Consider the following 17,289-nt stretch of genomic DNA (forward strand, 5'->3'; position numbering starts at 1 on the left):
ATGGGAACAACTTATAGGTTTTGAATTTTATTGCGTGATTTAAAACTTTTTTCCCCTCAAATTTTTGGAACTTGTATAAATGATGAACGATAAACCTCCCTATTAAAGATGAACTGAGTGACCGAAGTCTCACTTTGCAATTTTTTCCTCTCGTTGTGATTTATATGGATAATCACTTATAAGAAAAAATGTCTTATCTTCAATTCTAATTATAAGATTTTAGTTGTAGACTATAAACAAATTCTTATAATTAAGATTAAAAATAACAATTGATTTCAAATGATGGGTTGTGCAGCGTGACTTTCTAAGTTTGTTTAAACAGGATTTTTATGATAAGTTTAAGGCGAGCTTATAAATAGTACTACCTTCCTAATTATAAGACCCAGTTGACTAATTTGAGGAGATTAAAGAAAGAAGTTAAGTTAGTTATTTGTAATAAATAAGTATTGTCTTTCCTCAAAAATCCTTACTAATCAACTACATTGGCTAGGACTACAATTATTAGAAGGACTATTTTGGAAAAAAATACATAAATATGAGAGACAAGTGGATTGGAATCTTATATAAAAGTCAAACAGGGTCTTATATTAAAGAGGTAGTACTATTGAAACACAATTTTAAGCGACAAACTTCTGTGAAAGGAATGGAATCCTCCCAGATTTTTTCCGGACAAAAAGCTTGCTTCGAAATAGTGGAGAAGAAAGGAGAGAAGCTGCTTCCATGCCGAGGGGTGTACCCGTAAAGCACGGGCTTAGCATAAAATGCGACAATTTTTCGTATATGAAATCCAAATTTTAAACCTTAAATAACAGACGCAGTCATGACAATTGCAGCTTCTCTTCGATACTCCCCTAAATTCTCATTTGTTGTCACCACCCTCGTCTTTCTCAGATGACTCATCTTCTAACTTCCTTTTCTTTTTCTCTTCCTTTTCCTTTGACGCACCCGCTTTCTTTCCCGCATTCTTCCTCCTAAACTCTGGTAAGCAACGACGAAAACTCGTAAGGTAGGCTATACTGTCGAACCAACCCAAAAAAAAAGAAAGAGGAAAAGAAAAGAAAAGACCAAGCAATCCCTCTTCAAATAAGCCATTAGCCCAATTTTCATCAACAGCAAGTCATGCTCAGGTTAAGAGGACAAGCACGCAAAAAGGCAAAGCAACCTCAACTGGAGCCAGATAACTGAAAACAAAACGACTTCCTTGATTTCAATGGAAACCAATCACACTCTTTACAGATTTTAAGGGATAATTTACCAAAATAAATCATACCAAATCTTAGAAAATACAATTTCTTCGTCCACAGCAAGTATAGAAAGATTTTGACAGCAAGGAATAGAGCAAGACACGTTACCATAATGTGACACATGAAATTTTGCATGAAGCATCTTGATCAACATAACCGCAGACAGGAAATAAAGTGAGTTGATTTACCTTCGAGAGAAGCCTTTAGGGGTTGGACAAACTCGGAATACTCCGTCTCTTCAAGAGCTTTAAATACATCATCGGCGTTTATTATCTGCCTCCTTGCTTCCTTGCAAATGTCGTTGGCCCTGCTCATCGTTTTAAACCGTATGATTATGAATTGTTTAGAACAAGGTAAAATATGGAACGTGCAGAGCCCTGGTCAATGACAGCATATATCGATACTTATGTCACATATTGCTCAGTTAAACGTGTGAGTTCTCCAAGTGACAAGGATAGTTCCCATCACCCATCCTTTTGCAGTTATTCATCAATAGTCAAATTCACCAGGAAAAAGGGGAAAAAAAAAAAAAGAAACAAAGAAACAAAGAAAGCGTTCAATTTTGAATGGCTCAACTATCATTAAATTATAAATTCAATACTTGATTAACTGCAACGAAAGTAAACAAATCGTACTTTGTCTAATTGACTAAAGAGAAGACGAAGGACTAATACCTTCGAGAAAGATATGAGCGCGAGAGAAAATTTCAACCCGAAACCCTACAGCCCCGCTAAAGAGGAAAGTAAACCGAGCTCAGACTTCAGAGAAGGTAAAAATTAGGGTTCGAAGATAATACTAACGTTGCGGAAAGGTAGTGGATAAAGATGCGCGCACTTTCCGAGAAAGCGAGAAGGGCATCTTTGTGAATGGAAATGTCTCCGTCGGAGCACCGTGAGAGCTCGTCTTTCACCACCCGGCGCACTATAGCCTTGGGCAGCTCCTCCGCCTCCGGCACCACCTTCTCGGTCTCTTTCATGTCTGCGAAAAATGGCGAAGTACAGCTTTGATTGACAATGTTCGATCTCAACGCTCTCTATATACCCGGAGTCTGGATTAGCAAATTCCACTTGTCTTTCCCGCCATTATCTGCCCTAAGACAGGACAAACATGACGTTTGGGCCTTTAATTGGGCTTTTAATCCTCGGGGTTTTAAGGCCCAGTTTCTTTCGATTAAAAGAGGTTTCATGGTTTTTCTCCTGTCGTACAAAAAAAAAAACCATTATTTTAATACAAAAAAAATTGCATTTTCTCTTTTGGACTAAGTTTTACTTTCTGTTGTATGCCTGTGCTCTGGATGCGAGCTGCTTTCAGCCCCGCCAGAGTGACTCGTTAGCGACTAGCTTTTTATTAAGCACAACAATCTTCGTAACGGGAGGCATGTTATTGGATCCTAAATATAAGTAACTTTCGAACATTGGTTAGATTATGAGAAACTAATATCTTCTATTAAAAGCAACGACATTAATACTAATATGACTAGTTTGCATCGGTCACTTTAAAAAAAAAAAATTTTTATAAATAAATAAATGTAACGCCAATAGTTAGATATACACTTGAAGCCAATTCATTAGAAGAATAAGCATGGACTGAATCACTACAAATCATTGCACCTAGCTAGTAAAACTTTCTGGGACGAGAAAGCATAAAACAAAGTGTCAAGCTCACAAGCCACTATAATATATTTTATGGTTCTCCGCGTGCAACAGAACCAACTACCCGAGTGCTTCATACGTATTATTAACCTTCCATAGAATCCCTATACTCCATTTCTAACGTCCACAGCCTATTGGGGCTGCGTCTATTCATGGGAGTGCAGAATTTGCCAACACGTAAAAGCTTTGCTGCTTTTGGAACCTGCAAATTGCAATGATTCAGCAATGTAAGCGAATGACAAAGTTTCCAGAGGCACAGAATACCAATCATGAAGTGATACACCTTCAATAAGTTAGGCAACAACTTTTTTCCCACTCAGCATCGAAATAAGTCTGGGATCCGCTAAATATACGCAAAAAGGAAGAACAAGTTGTATCACAGAGATGAGCTCGTGCAAAACATGGTGTAATAGTATTTTGTTTGAAGTTCTGCGGAAAGAGGGCGGACTCAGGAAAAAGGAAGAAGAAGATCAGGTATGGACGTGGCTAGGTTGGCTGGCTAGCAATCACATTTCTTGCTAAAAATGGATCCATCTGTCAATCTTATCTTTATTTGCACCATGCTGATACAAGGTCCAGTGTCCACCATGTGGAGCCACCAACCCATCCACCCCACTTTTTGTCACTCAATGTTCTGTGTAGAGTTTCCTACACATAACTTTGGTCCCAAAAAAGAGAGTTCAATTACCAAGCAAGGTCGCCTTTGATACGCAACTCTGGAATTCAACACGCTAGGGAAATTTTCTATGAGCCCTTTTGAAGATGGACAAGATCCAATGTGAAAATGCATGGGATGGGACAAACCCCAAGCTTGATCCTACAAAAGCTAATTGGGATCAGACGATCCTGATAGCTTTTTCATCCTCTGATGCAACCTCTTTTTTTTTTTTTTTTTTGGAAACCTTTTTGCATAGCTGAAGTAGACCAGAATAATTTGTTCCCGCATTCGTATTCATGATTTCAATGGGAAGATAAAACAAAGATAAAGAATCATTGCCAGTTTGCCACCACATACCTTTTAATAAATAATGAAAAGGAGGGCTTTTATTCAGGCTCTGGGTGGGGCTATGACTTATGATTACAGCTTACAAGAATCTAATTGGCACATTCATAAAAAAATGAATTTCGATGGCAGTTGATAGACCAATTAGAATCACTCAGTACGCAATATAGCTCCAAAAAGTTTTCACATCATATCACCCCTGCTTTGTGTAATTATTAAATAAAAAGTATCTGGGCATATCTGATATATCATTGTCCTGTTGGCTGCCAATTTTGAATGGATATTTATTTATAAATCGCTTGATCTATCTGTCTTTTTAAATCAAATTTGTATAAGTTGCTCGTCCTAGAAATTCAACAAAACCACGGCAGCTCCCAAAAAAGAAAAAGCTTTGCCTTTTGCAGCTTATACTGGACTTCCGATCCTCACATTCTTCCATCTCTTTTTTGTCTATGATCATCGTTTATTAGTTACGCTATGGAAGAATTAATTATCACTAAGAATAGAGGTAAGAGTAGTTAGCATTTAGGATCAACGACGTCAAAGTGAAGAAAGTAAGAACAACTTTGCAGATAAGATGGAGAGACAATTTCCCTCACCTTTACTATCTTCCTTATGGAAAAGAATGATATACCAAAAATCCACATTTTTCTGTGATCTCTTAACAGCCCCCTCTTATCACGATCTGGGAATATCTCCAACATAAACTAATAATCCTAAAATTAGATAGAGGAGAAAATTGACAGACAAAACCTGTGGAATAAGACAAACAACTGTGGGCATCAGCATTGGTGTCCCTTGTTAGCTAATGAGATGAATAAGAAATTTAACAGCAAAATTAATCATGCGTCTACTTACGTTGGACTTGGATATAATCATTTCTGGCAGATAACCCTGCAATCCTATGTTATATACTGGAGTGCCATCAGGATAGTAGAGGCCGTAGTTTCTCTCTGATGTGGGGCCAGGTTTTAAATTCTCATTAAAAAGTGCAAAGACGTAGACATCAATAGGTACTGACGGATTAGCTGGAGTGCCTTGCTTCTGCTCCATTAATTTCACTAAATTAGCATTATATATTCCTGCATTCTCTTGGGTAGCCCCTATTTCATCAGGGTCACCCTTAGAAGGCCAACCTGTCTCTGAAATTCTAACTTCAATATCAGTATAACCCAGAGCCTTGATTGCAGAGTACACGGCATCAATCTGAGCATACAGCATATTATCATAATGCAATTTCGTATTTGGGTCAGTCATCCCTGGATTTGGCTGAAACAGTACGTAATTTAAAGGAATATCATTTGGGTTATCCTTGTATGCGAAGAAAGGATAAGCGTTAATGAGAAAGGGTGCTCTGATCTGAGCTAGAAAGCTTAGAAGGGGTTGAATATATTGTATCAGATCTTGCCTAAAAGTTCCAGATGATGGAGGGTACGAACTGGATAAAATTCTAAAAGAATGAGCACTAGTGACGCTAACTTGTTGATCTAGGCCAAGATTTACAAGGGCATTATGAACACTTTGCATTGCTGGGAGAAGGGTTGAGAATATCTGGGTGTCGTTGCTGTCAAATACTTCGTTTCCAACAGTAATGCAAGTGATTTTTGTGCGAGAGAGGTAAGGTTGAAGATGCTGTTGGATCCATGTTTGAGCTTTGGCTGGATCTCTCACGCTCTGGAGATACTCATTTCCAAGCCCTACAACAAATTCTACATTCGAATTGGCGAAGGCAAGTAGAACATTGGGATCAGCATCGTAGAGTTTGATTCTGCTTACGTTCATAGATTTTATAAGAACGGCAACACGAGATGGAGAAGGTAGATTGTTGGCTATCTGTCCGTAGTTAATTCCAAAACCAACGCCTTGTATTAGAACGAAAGAATCTGGAAACACAGTTTGAATGTTGAGAAACGTCTAAGACGTTAGAAACAGTCATCTATCAATATATACAGACACACACATGAATTGGGCAGATAACTAAAAATCAACCAAGACAATCCGTTATTTGCAGTAAAAAAACCACCACAGCAGCAAAACTGACTCTACTTAAAATGAGGCATTCTAAGGCACATGAAAAAATCTCCAAGAAAATGGTGTAAATAAGTGATTAGTTCAGGTTCATTCAGAAGGCAAAAAATGGGATAACGGGAAACCCCACTATTAGATCGGACTATTGTACAAACACAACAGTGGCATATTATAAGGCACAGAATCAGAGATGTTGATGGTTTATTCCTGAAAGCGACGTTTCAGTCAGGCCAAATGGAACAGCATTCCTATCACTGACTCAACAAGGCTGGAATGTGCCATCATGAAGAAGCAATGAAGAGAATAAAAGCTGTTTGTCTATTTCCTGCACTTTGCCGGGAATCAAACAGAATCACGCAGAAGGAGACAAGTGAAGAATAACGAACCCGAAACAGAGAGAAGAAGTAATAAAACTCCGAGAAAGGGAGAAAGGCTGGTGATTGCTGATCTGATCTTGGCCATAGTAGCCAATTAAAACCACACACGCTTACAAGTAGAGAAATCAAGACAATGTGAGATCAGTCAGCCAAGCTAACAGAGTTTCTCCTCATGTGCGTGCATATAATACACACACACGCACACACATACCCAGAGAGAGCTCCGTTTCCATTAGAGCTTCACCTTTTTCTTTGATTAATTTAATGAACTGGTATTATGTTGGCTTCATTTATTATTTAGGTTAGCTGTCCCTTTTAGACCTCAAATTGCGAATTATCTCTGGACGGCCGGAGATATTTAATTCACCTCCCTGACACGGCAAGGGCTTTCTTGATTCAACAGTGAGATCGTTAATACATTTAGACAGAATTGAAGGTTCAAATTTGGCCATACACAATTTTTTTTTACCATTAAAATTTAATTTGATTATTTTAAAATTACACTAGGAGCGTAGTAGAAGGGGAAAAAAGGGAGAGAAAATGCCTACGAGGAAGTATTTAGGAAAATCAACCCATACGCTGGCTTGCCCAGCTACTTATCCTGACGTTTTAGTTGTTAAAGTCTCTTTTTTCACGCATCGTATCCAGCTATTAATTAAATTTTTTTTTTTATATAACTCATATAATTAGTCCTTTAATTTTTTTCATAAATTAATTATGCATGGAATACTACTCTGTTCCTATTTATATATGAGTCAATTATACCGTATCTTTATATATTTACATATCAAGAAAATACACTATATTGTTGATAAGACTCCTATTAAAGAAAGGGTGTTGGAAAAAAACTGTTATACATTTTTTTATTGTATTTAATAGGAACAGAATTAAAAAAACAAATAATTTACATTTAGAAACAAAGTTTTTTTTACAACGAGGAGGCTATTTGATAGTAGCATAGCATGAAGGGAGGATGAGTGGAGCCCACGTATCGCAGTTGAGAACCGCCTTTGCTGAAGGTCGGCTGACACCTGAGTGAAGGCATGTGTCTTGAAATTATCAGTTTGCGGAATGCGGACCTCAATCAATTATTCCGATCTACGCAACGCAATAAGATCCTACTCACATTCAGATCATTTTTTTATTTACCTTTTTGTCTTCGATTCTATCAGCTGTGAAGCAGAGACCAGAGCGAGGAAGCGGTGATCGGGGCGAGCCTCCTCCATTTTTTTTTTTTTAGAATTATTTTTATATGATACTCCACACACACGCACCCATATATATATATATATATATATATATATCATCCTCAATCCTAAATCCTAAATCCTAAATCCTTCGTGTTTAAATCTTGACTCCACCCCTCATCAACTCATTAATTATTGGAGTACACTCCAAATTCATGAAGGCGCATGATTTGAGTCAGAGACAACATCAGAAGGTTCTTCCTTCCAGAGTTTTCTTGACATCTTCATTCTTCAATCTGTATTAGAGGGCAGAACTGCCGCTACCTGATGTAATTTTTGAGGAATGATCAATTAGGCCACAAAATTGCATGATTGCGTGGTTCATAATTAATAATGATGCACAACCAATAATGGCAGCATTATGATGAATTAAATAATAATTTATTCAACATTATTCTCATTCATAGTAACTTAACTATATGGCGTCAAATAAAATATTCAGAGCACATCGTAGTGTTAACAGGGGGGGCACATGATATTAAGCTTCCTTCATATTGAATTATAATGAGAGAGGCACGAATTTAATTGGAACGTGGCTTCAGCGTAAAGCGAGTAATCCCCTTTCGGCCTTTCCAGTTAGGCGCCGCCATTGGCGAACCTGGCAACTTGCAATTTTGATTGTATTCATAAAAAGGTCTCATCTACCACCACAAACTTGAAATCCTTCACTTTCTTCTTTCCATTTGGTAATGTTTTTATTAAGTGTGGCCAAAAAATGTGTCTTTCATGGGAGAGGTTGACTGCTCTCTGGTGAAAAGGGATCTACATTTGAATGATCTGCATTCCTTCACTTACTATTCACATCTCACACAGCATCATTGCCTTTTGGTACTTGCTAGTGTTGGAGACTTATTAAATTCATCCGATTTCTGAGAATAATCTATTGATTTTCTAATTATTGAATTCTATGAGTAATTTGGATGAAAATTATTATACACTTCCTATTGCCCACATGAAACTGGCGAGGGAATCAAATTCAAATCCATTTGTTCAAGCCAGCTTTTCTCTGACCGAAGTCGAATATTTTGTAGAAGTAAGATCTTTTCGAAGATTTTGCTTAGAATATAATAGAAGGCAAGTACTGCTACCAACGTCCACTTGACGAGTCTGCTTTTGAGAAGTTCTACAATAACTAATAAGAACAACCCACCAAACTCCTATGCCGGATTTAGCAAATGACAACTATGATTCAACTACACGGGCATGGACTTCGAAAGTGCAAATTGAAGCTCACCATTCGTCATTTACAAATAATGTGATTTGTTATAAAGTTTACATCGAGATTATTATTTTTATCACCACTTCTTTTTATTCTACAAATGTTTCCTAAATGCTTTTATCCTGTAACCGCTCAAACCGATGAGACGCTCCCCTCCGAACTCTTTGATGGAGCCTGCAGCTGCTTTGGTTACTGGTTGGATTTGAATTCAATAATATTGGATGATCTAGTTAATTACGGGAGGATTATATACCACATTCTCATTATTGACTAGAGGTGCGCTAGCTCAGGGTATTCCTCAAATCTTAAAGCGCAAGCCACAAGAGCGTGACGTAACTCATTAAAGAGAAACATCTCACTTCATCACATTGATTCCTCATTCCCTACCGCGCACACATTCATCATCCCAAATCACTGGTAACCCCAAAAGGCCAAACCCATCGACATCTCAGAAGCTTATTACCAATATATTAAATATTGCCAGTGCAAAAGCAACTACACTCGAGTTGGCAAGCACCAAATGCAGGTTGGAGCGATGTCTCCTTAAAGAGCAGTTCAGCCTTCCCAAGTCCCAACCTTCTGGCTAGTAGCACTCAATAAAGATCGCTTTCCTGGTGAGTTTCAATTACACAATCAGCAGATGGATAGGAGACACATGTTAGCACATAGCCTTCATTTGATTGTCATCAAGGAATGAGCCATCCGACTGATCCACAGAACCAGAAACTATTTCACCTGCAGAGGTAGAGTATGCTCCAGCCCTGCATGATTAGGGGAGCTCAATTCCAGCACGCTCTGCTGAATCCAGGATGTAACTATCATCAGGGGCCTCAAACTCATTCTCTTTTCCATCCGGACCAATCAGCTTAATCTTGTAAGAAGCCCTGGCAGTTGCATTAAATAAGGGAATTGATTTCAAACCAAAAGTTCTAGAAACACTCCTCACAGATCCAAGATAGGAATGGCGTTTCACTAGGACACTAGTTAATCGATTATAGCTCTTCGATTGAAGCATGCAATGAGAGGGAACCTTCACAGTTGGCATGGTTGACATGATTTCCCTTGGAAATTGAATCAATAGCATTGATTTGATCAATTTTAAGAATCAAACAATTTCTTTAAAAAAAAAAGATGTCTGAGAATGCAAATTGGTATACAAAGAGCATGAGTTCAGACTCAATACTGGAAAGTGAAATTAGGGTGATGAACTGTCAGACTATTGCAAGACACATGCCAAAGGTTAAAGAAAAAGGTTACTGATTGTATTATTAGCTATACATTGCGAGACATGCATTTGGTGAGTGCCAAACAATTCATACAATTTATTCCAAGCTATCTTACAACACGGCACAGGTGAAACAAACCGCAACTTCAAGTTTCTCTATGCTTAATCCATCTGAAGGAAAGAAGTGTGGTCATTGACACGAAGCATGACACTAACACAACAAAATCTGAAATCCGTATGCAATTTAAAGAGGTGTGTGACGTCTAAGACACAATTCCCGTTTTTGAAGCGCCCAAACCCATTAAAACTACCACCTGTGCCATTGCCTGGTACAAGGAAAAAAAGATTTGAGAAAAGAGAAAATGTGAGAGAAAGTATTTTCAATTGTGTTTAGTAGATGGCAAAGCATCTCTCTTGGATACAAAAGCTTCTTATATTTATGAAAGAGAGCTTTCTTATTCTTATTCCCTTTCTCATTACCACTCTGTACCAAACAGGCCCTTGGAGAAGAAAGTTCAGTAAATCCTAATATGCATGTAGATGAGCATAGTAGGCAGTTCGGTAGCAATTACTTCCGATTCAATGGGCACCAACAGAAGGGCCTCTACGCTAGGTAAGGAAAGGAACTTGATCATAAGGGAACTACTAAGCGTCTTTACGCCGAGATACATCTAAATTTATGCCTTTCATTATTCACATTGAATGGAACCATTTCCATTCCTGTTCTATAAGGCAATTGATTTATGGAGCACTATGAGAAGAGCAAGCTAATGGCTCTCTACTCTTCACTCGAGGCTCCAAATTTATAATTACCTAACAAAACAACCTTGCCAGTCCCTCTGTGCTCTGTAGTAAGGAGCTTCATTTGCTCTCTCTACTCTTCTTTTGCTTCATACAACAGAAAAGACATTGCATGAACACTCAGACACACCCTGCAGCTCTAGCAGCAGCAAGACATCGCAACAGCATGAACTGACTATAAAGTCTAGTTCTTTGGATTAAAATCTATCTAAAAGACGATCCTTTGGCCTTGCAGCAGTTCGGCAAGGGAGCAAAGGCATAAGAAGTATAGGCCAGCCAAAGTTCCTACAAAAGTCTTACAAGAGAACACCTATCTCATGCTAGACTAACTATAAATTAAAAAGAAACGTTACAGAGCTCCGAACCGTAGAAGAAAAGTTAATACAGGACAGATCTAACGAACGCAAGCATACATTACAGTCAGCCCGGTAAAGAGATTGACAGAGAGAGATTTGGAGTGCTCAGTGAAAGAAGAAAGGAAGCACCCAATGACCAGAGCAAAAAGGAGAAAGTTGAGGAAGCTCTTCCTGTGAGTGGGAGTAGAGAAAACGAAGTAGGAGGGAAGAAGAGTGAGGCGAGGAACTACTTAAAACCCTAATCCGCATGGACACAAAGCCACATATTGATCGCAGGAGAAAAGGATGCCTCGCCACCTTCGGCATCTGCTCTGCTGAATGGCCAGTGGGCGAAAGGTCCTTGGACACCCAGCTTCCCCTAATGATGCCTCCGGATCTGAAGCCCAAAGCGGCGGCCCACCCGTGACATAGTTTTTCCATAAATTCTATTGACAAAATTAGACCTAACAGCCAAATTTATAAAATCCATATTTTCAAAAATTATTATGAAGGATGATAATCCTTCTCTACAAAAATTAAAATGTGCGAAGAACAAATTATATTTTTATTAAATAATAAAAATGGTAGTTATAAAATATCAAAGCGTCAGTGTGAATTATATAATTTCACAAGTGGGGTTCCTGGAAATACCAAGTTTGTAAATCTGATCTTTACTATGATTTCTCTAATTTTATAATAATAACTTAATAAGTACGTATGAAAAATAGTTTATGCTAAAATCAAAACAAAAAGTTATCCTCTATGTATTTTACTTTCATTCAGAAAGTTGTTATTGTTCGTTATTAACTAATTCAAGGCTCCGTCCCAATTAAAATCAGATTGGGCCTTGAATTGGAAAAGACGATCCCAAAAGAGTCTGACCTCTGGCAGTCAACTTCACTTTTTTCTTTTGGGGCCATCAATAGTCAACTTCACCCTGAATTTGATGGTCAACAGTTCATTTCCCTGATTGTATACTTTCTTTCCCTCTTTGTTTTCTTTTTTCACTTTCCTTTTTTTCTTTTTTTGGTTTTTGCCCAGAGCAGTCATTGAGCTCGTCTTTTGAAACCCAAACCAAAAGTTACATGGCGCCCCTGCATGGCGAGGCGAACGCAGACGCACCCTATTTCTTTGGCTCTGGTGTATCGGGTGCTGCGTAACCCTATTCCTCCTCCCTCTAAATCAAAATGTTTTCCGTCGATCGTAAAAAAATTAAAAATTTGTGACAAATTTCGATTATTGTTGATTTCATTTCTGATTCAACTAACATGATCAGCAAATTCAGGTTACAACTTACAAGTACGTCAAATATTCCTGCTTGCCCACGTCTTGAACTCTGAACAAGCTTGGATCATATCTGCATTTTTGCTGAGCGGTTGCTTCAACTTATTTCATTTTTTTCTAAAATAATTTACTCATCTATAGCCAATTGTGCTGAGAGAGAATCTGAAACTGATATGGTAATAATACAAACAATCCAAAATTTTCTGCACAATTGTTTTCTGCATACGCTTCTTCTGCTGCATCTGCATGCTCCATGCACGTCGAATTGTAAGGGCTGATCGATCAGTTCCAACTGAATCCATTCAGGTCCAGTTGTTTACAACTGGCTGCACCTTCGTTTTCTTGGCGGGTGTTAAGGTCTAATCTTGGTGTAGCAAAGTAAGGCAATCTATAATCTCCGGAAACTTTTTCGTCCACTGCTAATTCCATCCCTTCTGTTCTATTATTGGTGCTTCGGTGCTGGAACTCATTATCTGATTCCCTCCCCATTATTATTCTCTCAGGATAGATGCTGCTTCCATTTCTCGTTTCTCCTTCAACTCCAATGCTCATTGTTAAGTTGCCAGTACTTCTTTCTGATATATTCTTGCTCAGAGGGTTTAGAAAATTATTATTCTTTTTTGCTTCGGCGTCCTTATTTGGTTCCATGAAGGTGTGGCCATTAAAAGGTCTCGTTAAGCACATGCCAGCAATTGGCATCTCCTGATCCCTTTGAGATCCCTCGCAGGATGTGAGGCTACTGTCCATTGAGCAGTCATTATGTTGGTTGGTTCGTGTGTTGATCTGGGGGCAAAATGCATTTAGTTCCTTCAGCTCTGAAAAAGTAGAACTCAGACATTGAGAGGATACTTTGGACACTAGTTCTGAGAGTTGGACTTTGGCAGCTTCAAGACCCACTACTCCCGAATTCTGTCTGCCAAGCGTCTCCTGAGCTTTCTCAAGCACAGCCTGCAGGTATTTCCCTTGGGCCTCTATTCGGAGCTGTAAGTGTCTTTGAACCTGGATGGGTATGGAACGGTTTGTCACAATTTTACTTATTTTAAAACAACTAGCATATATGATTTTTTTTCCCCCCAAGCATGTTCAGTAGTTGACACACCTCAAGTTGTTCATTTAGTCTTCTCTGCACCTCAATCTGCATCTGCAACGCGTCGCTTATATGTAAATCTCTGGCAAAAGAGCGTTGGTATTTAGTATGTATTTTGAGGGATAAGTTCTCCAAATGGAAGAGGAAGCATGTGAATACGGTAGTTAAAGTGCTTACTTGTTATTATTAGCCTGCGGCCCGAGGGTTAGATTGCTCATATGATTGTGAGTTCCATTTGCTTCAGAAAGTCTTTCTCCGCTAACGGCACTTGCATTTGTTGCTGGTATGAATAAGACGAGCATTTTATTTGTAAGCAGAAGGTTAAGTTGATCTTAAATCGCTTGCAACTACATCAGATGAACCTGGGAAATATTGTTCTCTTACTGATTTTGTGTGTTACATTGCTACTTTGTCCATGCAGATTCTTGCTCAGTCTGTACTTCTGGGGACAAAAAGGAAAGGATCAATAATTTTCGAATACTTATTCGTGCCATACAAGCTAAAGGCGAAGGAAAGGTATAAATTTTATACATAAAATACTCTTCCGGTCCTAAATAAATATAAGACCTACTTTGTAGTGTTCAAAAATGTTTACAAAATAAGCAAGTTTCATCTACGAACGTAGGAAAGGAAAAGAAATTTAGAAAACTTCGATGTTCGATGTCTCTCAGATTCACCCTATTTGAAAGTTTTCGAATTAAACTTCAAAAAGAAGATAATATGATCAAATACTAGGCTTTCGTTTGGTCGAGATTGAGATCACTTATAAAAAGAAGCGTGCAACTACACATAGGGAGAACTAGACTGGGATATAAAAAGCTCGCAATAATTGTCAAATAACTGAGCGATGAAGATATTAGAAGGGCTATTACACGGGCTAGATGACTAGTGAAATTTACCTGGAGATGGCTCTTAAGATGATATAAAGTAAGCCCCGGAATTCCCATGAGTTTCATTACTGTTTTTGGAGTTGCCTCTGCAGCAGAAACGTTACACTTCACATCAGTAAATCTAAAGTTCTGTGTTTTCCAATGGGATGATCTCCCAGTGTGGTCACGTATACTCACTGTCAGCTCCTCCTAGCTGATTGACTGCTTCAATAAATCGGGCATGAAGATCTGGTGTCCATTTCAATCTGGGTTTAGCATCAGTTGAAAGTACAAGTCCAGAATCTCCAGACCCATTTCCACTTTGAAGGAACAAATGCCTCTCAGAAGGAATCGGCATTCTGGAAGAAGAAGAATGGATGTTCTTTGCGTGACTCTGGTGATTATGATACATCCCACCTACAAAAGCTACGAGTAAGCGTTCTGATATTCAAAAACATACCAGCTTGATCCCTCTTGCTGGAGACCAATTTGTGCCGTTACCTGTTGGACTCTTCGCCGGAGTTCTTTGACACCACTAAGAGGTGGAACCTGGTAATTCTCTAGTTTCAAGTATTGTTACTCGCCCTGATAATGGTGATCTGAACTTCTGACAACTTGTGATGCTTGTCTAGTTTCTTCTCTGGACATATATTTTTCTGCAGAAGCGTGCCCAAACTGGTATTTATATTGAGAGCTGGAGGGGAGTTTATAGCGCATAGAATCTTGGATAGAACCAATGGAAAACCCATATTAATGCTTTGTTTTGCGGTAACTTGAAAAATAGATTTTGTTCCCTCCAACTTTTGCTCAATATTGTGGGCCCAATTTTCCATTCTTAGACAGTGGTACCTTTGGAGCTCTTCGGCAATGCAACTTTCTTAAACGCCTATCCTTTAAAATTTTAATTTGTTCGCCTGGTAAAAGTAGGAATCATATTCCAAAATTTTGAAAGAGAGTTTCTTGTTTTTTGCCCTCAATTAGTTCTAAGGAATATGATATTCCTCTCGACTTGGAAACGCCAAAGCCCATCACATATCTTTTTCTTTTTCCTGACATGAAAAATTCTGAGAGGTTAGAACCCTGATATTTTGTTCATCGGTTTGATATTGCGGTCATTTTATCAATCCTCAACTTAAATATTTCTCTAAGCGACATGATGGAAGAGCCATGCATGAAAGAAAGTCTTGATTGGTTGTATATTATGGAGAACTTAAAAAGAAATATTCCAATTGACTAGAGCATCTTTAAAGTCTGCAGTAATCCATACAAGAAATAGGGGGAAAAATAAAAATAAAAAGAAAATGAAAGAAGATGCTTCCAGTGGTGCTATATGGAGGTAAGGAATAGAATAAGAATACGTTCTTTTATGTCTCCTTCAATAAGCTTGGTACTTATTCAGCCCCCACCTCATAAAATAGAATGAAGATGGGCCCTAAACTTGCCATTCTTTGGCCCAAAAACTGAGGGCCGATCCCGTGGTATCTTTTAAGCAAGAGGGACCTGTTTAATATGGAAAGCCAGAATAGTACTTGCAGCTTAATGTAGGACAACAGCAGAGGACCACTTGACTTGCACCTTGGCTTATGTAGCCGATTCCCAAGTAAGAATCAATCAATGCATTTAATTTTCTATGATCAGCTTTCTCTGGTTCTTCTTATCCATGTATGTAGTGCCCTTCACTAAATGCATGTTGTCCTTAGGCATATAAGCATGCATCTAGACCTAAATAATATACAATCATTATGTTTAATGTTTATATATTTCATGGCTTGACATTGTTGAGAATTCTTGCACATACCACAATCGCGAAAAAAATCAAATAATTCATCAGAATCTGATTCAGTTTTAAGAGAATGCACGTGTCAACTGCATGCAGAACTGCGTCATTCAATCTGAAAGATGCAGATTGTAAACCAAGGGTGAGCGGTGCAACACTATCTGATTAAAATTCCAGGAATATCATCGTTTAAATGATTAACAGCTAAGTTAAGGCGGGGTAGTTTAATTATACATGAGTAATTATATCAAAGAAATTTTCAGTGAAGAGAAGCAGAAGTAGAGGCTTGACTATAAACCGTTTCTAATATGTTGATATCTATTCATGAGGTGCTAAAGAGATCTTGTGAAGACAAGCATTATATAGACAACAACTTGGTAACCGTGAAAATAAATGGAACAAGGATTCCTTGAACAGTATCTTCAGATCACTTCTTCCTTTTCTTGTTCTTGATTCTGATTTGCAGGAATATTTAATGCGGCCAAGAGAATCTGTGGGAGCCTTTTGGTAAAGTTAAAGGCTTTAAAGCTGAGCTCCTGAGTAGAGTTCTGGCATGTGGATTGGAATAATATGATCAAGAGGATTGATCTGGTACTTTTGAGTCTCGATATCGAATGTGCTCCCTTAGATGGACTTAATTACACCACTTGGCAGATCCTCTAGTCTATATCATGATGTGAGAAGCTTATCATGACAGCTAGAAGAGTATATTTTATAAAATGTAACAAACTATTTTTGCAATCGGATGTCTTATAATAGTTTGGTATTTCAAAATATGTCAAGCACACTATGTTGGTACTCCAAAAACATTTTTTGAAGCTGCTATTTTGTAACGACTTGAAATCCTTTCAGATGATAAAAGCCTCAAATAGCGCACACATAATTCTGCATGTAAGCTTCAGAGAATTAAAATTTTCTACAGGAACTCTTTATGATCTTTTTCTTAAGCAAAAATGAGACGACAGAACGGAAAGTGAAATTAGAAGAGAATTAACTTTTTATGTCTCTTTTAACTGGTATTGTTATTAATCTTACTGTTTAAGGTTCTGTCTGTTGGAATCAATGTTGTCTGGATTTTTTCAACGTACTCTTAATTAACCATGCAAAGAAAATTTTGTTGCTACAATTTCCTTAACCATAT

General features: G+C 38.1%; 3 protein-coding genes and 1 pseudogene across 4 annotated transcripts; all 4 read right to left on the reverse strand.

Moving 5' to 3' along the window:
- Nucleotides 1-615: 615 nt before the first annotated feature.
- Nucleotides 616-2,308, reverse strand: LOC114716086 (DNA polymerase epsilon subunit 3). Its single transcript, XM_028901024.1, has 3 exons — nt 2,045-2,308; nt 1,433-1,551; nt 616-978 (listed from the first exon to the last, which is right to left on the reverse strand). Exons 1-3 carry the CDS (start codon nt 2,218-2,220, stop codon nt 860-862), a joined length of 414 nt encoding a protein of 137 aa, XP_028756857.1. The 5' UTR covers nt 2,221-2,308; the 3' UTR covers nt 616-859.
- A 660-nt stretch (nt 2,309-2,968) lies between these two features.
- LOC114716081 (glucan endo-1,3-beta-glucosidase 14-like) lies at nt 2,969-6,389 on the reverse strand. The gene is made up of 4 exons (XM_028901021.1): nt 6,314-6,389; nt 4,758-5,782; nt 4,499-4,652; nt 2,969-3,098 (listed from the first exon to the last, which is right to left on the reverse strand). Exons 1-3 carry the CDS (start codon nt 6,387-6,389, stop codon nt 4,578-4,580), a joined length of 1,176 nt encoding a protein of 391 aa, XP_028756854.1. The 3' UTR covers nt 2,969-3,098; nt 4,499-4,577.
- A 2,577-nt stretch (nt 6,390-8,966) lies between these two features.
- On the reverse strand, nt 8,967-11,429 carry LOC114716089 (ferredoxin, root R-B2-like; annotated as a pseudogene).
- Nucleotides 11,430-12,350: 921 nt separating this feature from the next.
- On the reverse strand, nt 12,351-15,019 carry LOC114716079 (myb-related protein 2). 2 transcript variants are annotated; one of them, XM_028901018.1, is made up of 7 exons: nt 14,873-15,019; nt 14,570-14,788; nt 14,402-14,478; nt 13,887-13,944; nt 13,680-13,782; nt 13,515-13,584; nt 12,351-13,414 (listed from the first exon to the last, which is right to left on the reverse strand). In XM_028901018.1, exons 2-7 carry the CDS (start codon nt 14,781-14,783, stop codon nt 12,698-12,700), a joined length of 1,239 nt encoding a protein of 412 aa, XP_028756851.1. In that variant the 5' UTR covers nt 14,784-14,788; nt 14,873-15,019; the 3' UTR covers nt 12,351-12,697. The 2 variants fall into 2 exon arrangements, with proteins under 2 accessions (XP_028756851.1, XP_028756852.1); XM_028901019.1 differs by having other exon boundaries at nt 14,570-14,730; nt 14,832-15,017.
- Between the last annotated feature and the right edge of the window lie 2,270 nt (nt 15,020-17,289).

This window comes from Neltuma alba, unplaced genomic scaffold (genome assembly GCF_004799145.2).
Source record: "Neltuma alba isolate B1F8T4 unplaced genomic scaffold, ASM479914v2 tig00011642_pilon, whole genome shotgun sequence".
In the NCBI taxonomy this organism is placed as follows: Eukaryota; Viridiplantae; Streptophyta; class Magnoliopsida; order Fabales; family Fabaceae; genus Neltuma; species Neltuma alba.